This window comes from Pinus tabuliformis, chromosome 8 (genome assembly GCF_031772625.1).
Source record: "Pinus tabuliformis cultivar Carrire ecotype Pingquan chromosome 8, CPIR1, whole genome shotgun sequence".
In the NCBI taxonomy this organism is placed as follows: domain Eukaryota; kingdom Viridiplantae; phylum Streptophyta; class Pinopsida; order Pinales; family Pinaceae; genus Pinus; species Pinus tabuliformis.
The window spans coordinates 147,326,657-147,337,874 of NC_142294.1; the positions used below are offsets into that span (position 1 = coordinate 147,326,657).

The 11,218-nt window shown below is 39.1% G+C and overlaps 1 protein-coding gene across 1 annotated transcript; it reads right to left on the reverse strand.

Annotated features, from left to right (window-relative positions):
- Nucleotides 1–4,702: 4,702 nt before the first annotated feature.
- On the reverse strand, nt 4,703–10,554 carry LOC149234550 (uncharacterized). The gene is made up of 2 exons (XM_089368304.1): nt 9,059–10,554; nt 4,703–8,909 (listed from the first exon to the last, which is right to left on the reverse strand). The coding sequence occupies exons 1-2, from the start codon at nt 10,552–10,554 to the stop codon at nt 4,703–4,705; spliced, it is 5,703 nt and encodes a 1,900-aa protein (XP_089224430.1).
- Between the last annotated feature and the right edge of the window lie 664 nt (nt 10,555–11,218).

Sequence of the window (11,218 nt, forward strand, 5' to 3'; positions counted from 1 at the left end):
ATACAAATATAGTAATTATTATAATAATAATATAATGAATATTATTATAATAAGAACAATAAAGACCAATTATTTATTTTTTATGATAATTAATAACTATACAAATAATAGCAATTATATTCTTGGATAATTATATATTTATGATTATTATATTAATATTATTATAATAATATAAAGTCATAATAATATTAGTATTATTAATTATTATTATTATTATTCTGAGGCTTTTGTATTTTTTAATATTTATCTTATAGTTTGTATACATAGGGTTAATTCTTATGAGTGTTTAGGGTTATTAATAACTATATAGATATTAACAACTAGATTATTTATATATATTACTTTATAAATATCATATTAACATTATAATAAATATATAAACTCCTAATATATATTAATTAATAATAAGAATAGCTCATAATAATATTAGATTATCATTATATTAAATAAATAGTCTAATGATATTAATATTAATAATAATAATATTTGATTATAATATTATAAAAATATTATATTATTATTATACTATTATAGTAATATAGAAATATAATTATTATAATAATAATAATAGAATCAATATTATTATTGAATGCCACATCGCAATCATCCAAAGGGAGGAATGAACTTTGTCCAAAAGAAAGAGTGATATGCAATTCGGTAGCCAGACCCGAAACCTTATCAAATGTAATTGATAATCTTATCGGGCTGTAAGGTAATCGGGGATCAGCGCATTCAAGTGGAAGGGATCTAGTTGAAGGAAGTGCCAATTGCCAATGACCCGATACTCCGATGGCCAATATGCGATATATCGATACGCCGATAGCGATCGGAGCGATCGTTGATCAGGGATCGGAGGTTTTGGAGGTTGGAGCACTGTGGAAAAGTAACAAAGGTGCAGACCCGATGATTCATAGATTCAGGTTCATAATATTTAAGATCTGCCTTTCTGTTCCAACAAATTTTTCCTTTGAATTTCCCATATTTCTATCTTTTTTCGATATTTTGTTATCTCAGATGGTTTCTAAAGGGAACACGAAAGATTAATGCTCCCAATAGTGTAAAAGGCTCCGATAAGGTTATATGGGCATGTTTGTGAAGTTCGACAGTTAATTGCATATCGGGTGTGGAGGAGGTCTATATTATTGTGAGTCGCGGAGGAGATGATACACGATTGCGTTAAAGATCGAACCTTGAAGGATGTGCAAAGGCTGTATAAAGCAAAAAGGCATGTTATGTGGCATTTTCTTTGTAAAAGGTTTTATAAGGAAAATAGTGCTGATAGAAGATTTTATGTGATAAATATATATTAACCAAGCCTAAAGAAAGGAAAGGTTATATATATGCAGGTAAAGAGATAATGAAGGTTATGAGGAGGTTTAAAGTCTGAATAGGAGGTTTAAGCGGGGTGATTGAATTCCGATATAAAGGAACTCATGAATAGGGCCTTAACCATTCATGGTTGAATATTTGACTCATTAGAGAGTTAAATTCCTGGGAAAAGAAGTTGTCCATGCATTTTACATGCATGTTGTGGGTGTAAGTGGGGGTAACCCTGCCATCAAAACCCGAAAGGATTATGAACTGAAGAAAATAATGTTAAAACCAAGGTACTAATATTATAAACCCAACATTAGTAAACTCTAATATAAATATTAGAAAGACAAAAATAAACATGGTTTATTTTCATGGTGAGAGAATCATTGTCATAATGTCACATTCAACCATGCTTGGCCATGCTTCCCTATGATAGGCAATGGTTGACCATGATCGATATTATAAACCTAAGCGAATAATAAACCCAAGACATTGATATTATGAACCCCAAGGAATAATAAGACTAAGGTATTAATACGAAAACCCGAAGAGATTATGAACCTAAGGGAATAATATTAAACCCATGGGACTAATATTTTAAACCTAACATTATTAAACTCAAATATAAACACTACAAACACTAAAATAAAAATCGTTTATTTTCATGGTGAGTCAATCGTTCTCAAAATGCAACATTGAACCAAGGGACTAATATTATAAAACCAACATTGGTAAACCCAAATATAAATACTACAAATACTAAAATAAACATGGTTTATTTTGACACTGAGAAAATTCTTATCACAATGAGACATTCAACCATGGTTGACGATGTTTGGCTATGATTGAGGATGGTTTACCATGATTTATATTATCAACCAAAGGGAATAATAAACCCAAGGAATTGATATTATAAACCCAAATGAATAATAAACCGAAGGCATAAATACTAAAACCCAAGGGATTATGAAGCCAAGGGAATAATATTAAACCCATGGGACTAATATTATAAACTTCACATCGAGTAAAGACAAATATCAATACTACAAACACTAATTATAAACCCAAATGAATAATAAACCGAAGAGAGTAATACTAAAACCCCAAGGGAATATGAACCCAAGGGAACAATATTAAGCCAAAGGGCCTAATATTATAAAACCAACATTCGTAAACCCAAATATAAAAATTACAAACACTAAATTAAACATGTTTTATTTTCATGGTGAGACAATCTTTGTCAAAATGTGACATTCAAGCATGGGACTAATATTATAAACCCAAATATAAATACTACAAACACTAAAATAAACATGGTTTATTTTGATGGTGAGACAATTCTTGTCACAGTGCAACATTCCACCATGATTGATCATGTTTGGCTATGATTGACAATGGTTTACAATGATTGATATTATAAACCAAAGAGAATAATGAACCCAAGGGGTTGATATTATAAACCCAAGGGATTAATACTAAAATCCCAATGAATAATAAACCCAAGGGATTAATACTAAAAGCCCAAGGGATTATGAAGCCAATGGAATAATATTAAACCGAAGGGCCTAATACTATAGACCCAACAATTGTAAACCCAAATGTAAATACTACAAACATCAAAATAAACATGATTTATTTTGACGGTGAGACAATCCTTGTCAGAATGCGAGAGTCAACCATGGTTGACCATGATTGATATTATAAACCCAAGGGAATAATAAACCCAAGGGATTGATATTCTAAAACCCCAAGGGATTATGAACCGAAGGGAATAATATTAAACCCATGGGACTAATATTATAAACCCAATATCGATAAACACAAATATAAATACTACAAACCCAAAAATAAACATGGTTTATTTTGGTGGTGAGACAATTCTTGTCAAAATGCAACATTCAAACATGGTTGACCATGGTTGGCTATGATTGACTATGATTGACTATGGTTGAACATGATTGATATTATAAACCTAAGGGAATAGTAAACGCAACTTATATACATTATAAACCCAAATGAATAATAAACCCAAGGGATTAATACTAAAACCCCAAGGGATTATGAACCCAAGGGAATAATATTTTTTTTTTTCTCGGAAAAGTCTAATTCTATTAAGAAAATAAAAATATGTACAAAGTGGTTACAATTCGAGAGGAGGCCTCAGCCAATCCTCAGCTGGAAAAACATGGTTTTTACCAAATAACACTTCAGTCGCGATTACATTGAGGTCCTGCATACTAGATTTTACATATCTGAGGAAGTCTGGACCTATATTGACAACTAAAACCAAAAAGTTTCTGAGGTGGACAAAAACAGATAACTGGGCATGCCAATATTTATCATTTAACTTCCTATCCCAGCCTTTGAAACCAAAAATACAAAACATGAAAGCAGGATGGCCACACAGCCAGAGATTACTGATCTGAACTAGCATGCTTCGGGGATGAAGGTGCCTTCTCCCTTTCCGGACTTGGCGAAGCTAACCAGGTTACACCTCCATCGTCGTCAAGCACTGGCTCGCCGTTGGGATGAGTTACCAGGTGCATGATTCGAGTGTATCCATGAGAAGGACCACCAGAAGGTCCCTCTATCCAAGCTGGAGTCAAATTTGGGTTTTGTTCCTGGACCAAGACATTCTCTTTGACGAAATGCGGTAGCTGAATATGCTTAGAAGCCGACTGGTCTTCATGCTGACTACCCGCGCGATACACATGCCCTGACAGATCCCCAAGCAGGATGTTGTCATCTTGAGAGGGATCGTTGTCAGAGGGCGCCGAACTGGAGGAATTCCTTTCCTCTTCTGCCACCGAAACAGTAAAATTGATAGTAATGATAGGTCTATTTACCTCACTCTGGAATGAAAGACTAGAAGTCTGAAGAGAACTATTCAGATGAGCCCCCTTGACTTCCAGCGACTGAGGAGAAGGCGGAATTGCCGAAATCGGATTAACATTCGAGGGAGTCGGATATGCTCGGCCTCCTCTGTTACCATAGTTGCTGTCGCGCCGTGGAATGCCTCGCCTGCGCATTATACTTGCGGGCACAGAGAGCTTATACAGGCAGAGAGAGCTTCGATGGCTTAACAAGGAGGGAATACTATGGAACTCCTGGAGCCTACCAAACCAGACATACAACATACTGCGGCAAGACGGGAGCTGCATTGTATTTAAGAGCCAAGGAGCATTAATGCCATAGCTTGGTAACAGTACCCAGAGCCTCTCCGCCTTCATTGCTACCATGCGTGAGGTGAAGTATAACTGGTTTCGATACAGCGCCATATTAAATGTGAATGCCTTGAGCTTATAAAAGCCATCAACCTCCTGTACCTTACAGCACTCCCGTCTGCCAGCCCATGTGCCAGCTGTTGTATCGGTGATGTATAACATGGTTATCTGGAGAGTTCACCCGCATCCGGGTGGGTTCTTTTGAATTGAGCTATGTCACTGAGGACAATCTCCTGAATTTTGACTCTCTGATCCTCTGTATCAAGAGTAGATATAGGACCTTCAAAATGACTGTTTTTGGCTTCCACTCCAAGATTAGCAAGAAGATCGGCAAGCCTATTACCTTCCCTCCTAATGTGTTTGCAAGAGATAGCTTGGTGTTGAACCGTCCAAGTGTAGATTAACTCTAACCTTTGAGCCATTCGCCAGCTTTTGCTTACTTTGTGAGCAGGAGAACCGTGCAGCATTTTAATGAGCATTCTAATTATGATTTGTGAATCCCCTTCGACAATGAGAGGAAAGAAACCATTTTTTTGTGCTAATTTCAGACCTCTCCATAGACCCTCCAATTCTGCTGAGTTATTTGTGTCCCAGCCTATTGAACCCAGATAAATACACTGAGGATTGCCCCTGTGATCTCTGATGACTCCTCCATATCTGGCTTTGCCTGGATTTCCTTTAGAGGCACCATCAAAGTTGAGCTGGAACATGTTTATAGGAGGCGGGATCCAGGTGTTTGGCTCTGAACCCTGCAATGCACAATTCTTTGTCCCTGTTACTATTTGTTTTATCTGAATCCCCCAGTTATCCCATATTGTTTTTTCCTGAGGTGTAGTAGGGAAGTCTTCTGCATGCCACTCTCTGGTTGAAAGAGTTTCCACTAGGTTCTGCTGAATTTTAGTCCATATTTGCTCTAGAGGCAAAGATTTATTTTTGAAAATTCGACTATTACGCTCTTTCCATACATTCCACATTAAAAGTCCTGGAATTAGATGCCAGAGAGCATTGAGTAAGCTGCTTTGAAAAGGCGGTTTCTCCCATTTGCACATAGTCGCTTTAATGTCTCCCTGTACTCTGCCTTCTCTTTGGCATCGAAACGCTACCTTTTCCCAGAGTTTCCTTCCGATTTGGCAAGTCTGCATTAGATGAATAGCAGTTTCCTCCTCCTTCATGCACATTAGGCATACTGATGGTCCTGAGAAGCCTCTTTTCCTGAGATTATCCCAGGTCAGGATTCGATTATGGCAAAGAAGCCATAAGAATGTAGAAACTTTCGGCCAGTTAGCTGAGCGCCATATGACTTCCCAGATTTTTTCTTTGTTGAGCCGATCTTGGATAATGATTTTGTATGCTTCCTTTGCAGTGAAGATTCCTTTCTCTTCGTATCCCCACCTGAGGATGTCCATGCCCTCTGAGGTTGTGACTTGTCTCTTTTGAAGTTCTGCATTGAGGTAATGTATTGTTTGCTCGGGGCAGTTGTTTAAGAAATGAGCTGCATCTTGCCATTGCCTATGCTCCTGATTGGTGTCCATTTTCCAGAACATTCTTACTGTGTCCTGTGGTATCATTTCTCGTTCTGGAATTTGATGATCTTGTAAAATATCCCTTAACCTAGGTAATTGTTGCCATGAGTCCTGCCAGAATCTTGCTGTGGTTCCACTTTTAATTTCCCAAAAACTGTGTTCTTGTATTAGGCTTCTTTGTTGAGTTGCTGAGTTCCAAAAAACTGAACCCGTGCTTATCTCAGTCATCCTTATTCTTTCTTCCATAGGATAGTTGCTTGTATACTTGGCTGTCCAGAGAGTGGCCCATGGAGTGTTGGGATGAGCTAGCCATCTCCACCAGATCTTTGCTCCCATTGCTCTGTTGCTGTGCTCAGGGTCCCTTAACCCAATACCTCCTGCTATTTTGGGGAGATAGACTTTGTCCCACTTCACTAAGGCCCATTTTCTGTTTTGCCTCGAACTACCCCATAGAAAATTGCGCTGTAGAATCTTGATTTCTTTGAGTACCCATTTGGGGGCCGCAAGGATGGAAAAGAGATAAAGGGGCATGGATTGAAGGACTGCTTTAATAAGAACAATTCTACTGGCCATATTCAGAGCTCGATTGGTCCAAAGAGTGAGCCTCTCCTCAAGTTTTTCCAGGAGTTGCTTCCAAGAAGAGTGCTTAAGGGCAGAATCCATTAGAGGGGCTCCTAGATATTTGGATGGCAAAGAGGCAGTGGTGAAGCCCAAGATTCGTTCAATGGATCGCTGAGTGGCTGCAGGGGTGTTAAAGAAGAAGATTTGGGATTTAATTCTATTTATGAGAGCACCTGAGGCATCAGAAAAGGTTGACAGGATAGATTTGAGGGTACGAGCTTCTTGCACTGAAGAATAACCATAGAGCATATTGTCATCTACGAATTGCTGATGGGTATAGACGGGAGAGTTATTGAAGGAGAGGCCTCGTAATTGCTGGGTAAGTTTGGCTGCAGTTATGAATCTACCTAGACCCTCAGCCATGATGACAAAAATGAAGGGAGATAAGGGGTCACCTTGTCTTATGCCTCTGGAAGGCCTGTACGTAGCTGAAGGAATGCCATTAACTAAAACAGAGTAAAAGACTGAAGATAGAAGATTGTAGATCCACCTTACCCATGAATGGGCAAAACCAAAAGCAAGAAGGATTTTTTGGATATAAGCCCAGCTAAGACTATCAAATGCTTTGGATAAGTCTAGTTTGAGCAGCATACCTGATTTCTTGGATTGCTTTAAGGAGTGAATTATCTCATGCGTTAGAATGATCCCATCTGTTATTTGGCGTCCTTCAACATAACCGGATTGCTCGGGCGATATGATCAGAGGGAGCAGCGGTTTTAATCTTGTTGCTATAACTTTGGAGATTACTTTGTATATGATATTACACAGCGCAATCGGTCTATATTTGTCTGGAGTGTTGGAATCTTCTCCTTTTGGGATTAAGGCTATGAAGGTAGCATTTAATCCAGGATACATCCATCTGAGTGCTCTAGATTCCTCTACCACCTGCCATACTTCCTCTTTTATCAAATCCCAGAACTTGTGAAAAAAATTGGAAGTAAAGCCGTCCGGTCCTGGCGCTTTGCCTTCCTTCAGGTTCCGCATTGCTTCTTCTACTTCTTCTAAGTTGATGGGTTTGAGGAGAAGACTGTTGTGTTCCTCTGTAATTATCCTTGGTATATTCTTGATCACCTTATTGATGGCTGGCATTCTATTTATGTCGGGTTCCTGATGCGCCTTCTCAAAGTATTTCAGGAATTCCGCTTCTATACCTTCATGCGTTTCCACTTTATTCCCCTGTTCATTTTTGATATGAGATATGTGATTGATCATTCTGCGCTGGACCGTCGTTTTGTGAAAGAATTTAGTGTTCTTTTCTCCATTTTTTAGCCATCTGATCCTTGATTTCTGTCTCCATAGTATTTCCTCCTGATTAGCTCTTTCTATAATTTTGGTTTCTAAGACTTGCTCCTGCTTGGTTAATTCCTCTGTGCGCCCTTCAGATATGATGATTTGTTGGATTCTTTTCATTTCTGTGTTAAGGGAAGCTTGTTCCGTGAAGATGTTACCAAATGTATTGTGATTCCATCTTTTTATCACACCTTTAAGGTGTTTAAGCTTTTGTTGAAATCTCGCCATCCTGGTGCCTTCAGATGGATTGAAGTGAAGCCAAGTGAATCTTACTAACCTTTCAAAGTCCGGGTGAGTGAACCAGAATTCTTCAAAACGAAAGGGGCGTTTACTGATATTACCTGGCCTGTTCCATTGCAGTTCGATGGGCCAATGATCTGAACCTGAGACAGGTAGTATGGATGCAGTGAATTCCCCCCCAAGATGAACTGCGTTGTCTGAGATAAGGAACCGGTCCAGGCGCGATGCAATCTGCTGCTCTCCCTCTCGTTTATTGCTCCATGTGAAGATTCCATTACCTGTTTGGATATCCATCAACCAGTTATCTTGAATAAAGGTCTTTAGCAAATTTCCTTCATTATTTGCCTTGTTTCTGCCTCCACGTTTTTCTTCTAAACCCGTTGTCATATTGTAATCACCTCCCGCAATCCATAATGGATGGGGTCTATTTGCGCTGAGATCTGAAAGCGTATTCAGGATCTGTACTTTTTGAGCTGTATCCTGAGGAAAATAAACATTTGTTATTAACCCATGAGAATTAGTGCCTAAGAGGTGAAAGTTTGCCTGAATAAAATTTCTGTTAGCTTGAATATCATGTAACTGTATGACTCTCGCATCCCAGAGGATTGCAAGACCACCCGAAGCGCCCTGAGCATCAACTGCTATTACATGTCCCCCGGGCCATGCTTTCACTGCTATTTTTTCCAAAAGATCTGAACTACATTTCGTTTCCTGTAAGAAAAGAATGCTTGGTTTTTCTTGCATCAGCATGTTTTTTAGTAACCTTCCTTTCCTGGGGCTGTTGAGCCCTCTGATATTCCATGATATTAACTTCATTGAGAACTTTGGGGATGAGGATTAAAATACCTGGTCAGTTTGGCATACCTCCCTGACTCCACTAGAATCTCTCCAACCTTGATTGTTCTTTCCAGAGTGGATTTTCTACCTCTTTTCTTATTGTCTTTTGTGATAAATTTTCCATCCCATGGACTTCCTATTTGGACCCCTAGCGAATATTTCTTCTGTGCTTTGTGCAGCACTTCAACTAGGTTATCCACTTGCTTTTCTGTTATCTTTTCAAAGTTCTTTGTCTTACAAGCCTGTTCCAAGCCCAGGATATCCAGCTCCCCTATGTCTAAGGGTTCCGGATCTTCTTCCATAATTTGAGGTGCTTGCGAGGGGTCCTCTCTCTCCTGTGAGGATTTCTCCTGAGTCTGCGAGTATTCAACATCCATACCTTGCGTGTGCCATGGCAGGGTTTTTGCTGGGGTGATTACCTTGTCTTGCTTTTGATGTTTCTTTTCTCCTTGTCTCGATGTTTCGCCTGGCTGATCTTGATGGGTCTCTTTGTCTTTCGCCTTTTCTTTCTCCGGTTCTTGCTCATCGTCCTTATTCAGTGCTTCGAATCTGTTGCTAGTTGAGGGCTTGGACTTGTTGCCTGGATTTGCTTTGTTGTTGCCAGTAGATTTCTTGTTTCCTCTTCTACGATTTGTTACTTTGGTATATCCATCGGTATCTTGATTATCAGAGCTTTTTTGGGGATCAGATTCTTTGTTTTGAGGACAGTCTCTGTAAAGATGCCCTATCTCATGGCATTTCCTACATCTGAAGGGCACATATTCATAATCTATGACTTGTGTCCATTCAGAGTCCTCATGAAAGAAGCTTACCGTATCCGGCAGTGGTTGCTTGAGATCCATATAGACACAAATCCGGGCATAGGATGTATAGCTGCATCGCTTTGTTTCCTCTGCGATCTTGACAAACTCGCCTATAGCGTTTCCTATTTCTTGCAGAGACTTTTCCTCCCAGTATTCCCACGGTAGTGAATAAAGCCTTATCCACACTGGTGCATAGGTCAGATCCTCCTTGTCTGGATTAAATCTTTCAACCCAGCCCTTCAAGTAAAGTCCCGCTGAGTTAAAGAAATACGGACCCTGATCCAAAATCCTGTTGCGATCCTCCAGGCAATTAAAGACTACAGTGAAGAAACCTTTGGCTCCTAAATGGAGCGAAAGATGTCCTTTAGGATGCCATTTAGTATTTATCCAGCTTCTCAGCGCTCTTTCCGTTGGCCAGATTCCTATGAACTTTCCGATTAACGCATGATCTCTCATGTATTGTATTCTGGCATTGATGCGCTCGCTTGGAAAGTCCACTCTTGGTTTATGGACTGCCACAGGTTTGCATGTTGATGAACTTGCCTTGCTTCTTTCTTCGGCATCTATCTCCCTGTTTTTCTTCTGTCCTTTGTCATTCTCATGATCTCTGCTGCCCTGATCCCTTTCCCTGTCATCCCTTGTCCGTTCGCTGTATTCCGTATCGGGGGGAGGCCCCTGGCGCTCCCCCTGCGGGGCTTCCATATTCCTTGAACCGTATGGTCTCCCCTGGTTGCTTGTCGGCGCTTCAAACTCTGCACTCTGTGCGCAGTAGGTCAGTCCTGCCGTGAGCAGACTTGCAGGAACCCTAGGTTAGGTTTCAGCATCGCCCGCCAACCCAAGGGAATAATATTAAGCCCAAGGGATTAATCCTAAAACCCCAAGAGATTATGAACCCAATGGAATAATATTAAGCCCAAGGGACTAATATTATAAACTCAACATTTGTAAACCCAAATATAAATATTACAAAGACTAAAATAAACATGATTTATTCATGGTGAGACAATCCTTGTGACAATGTGACATTCAACCATGGTTGACCATGATTAATATTATAAACATGAGGTAATAATAAACCCAAGGGATTGATATTATAAACACAAATGAATAATAATCCCAAGGGATCAATACTAAAACACCAAGGGATTATGAACTCAAGGGAATAATATTAAAGCCTAGGGACTAATATTATAAACCCAACATTCGTAAACCCAAATATAAATATTACAAACACTAAAATAAACATCATTTATTTTCATGGTTAGAAAATTCTTGTGACAATGTGACATTCAAGCTTAGTTGACCATGGTTGGCTATGATTGACAATGGTTTACCATGATCGATATTATAAACCTAAGGGAATAAT

What these genes read in the sequence shown, in the direction of transcription:
- LOC149234550 (XM_089368304.1), bottom strand. Translation starts at nt 10,554, where the DNA reads ATGGAAGCCCCGCAGGGGGAGCGCCAGGGGCCTCCCCCCGATACGGAA. An exon ending in AGGTATGCCAAACTGACCAG is followed by an intron (nt 8,910 to 9,058) that starts GTATTTTAATCC and finishes AACGAAATGTAG; the next exon opens with TTCAGATCTTTTGGAAAAAA.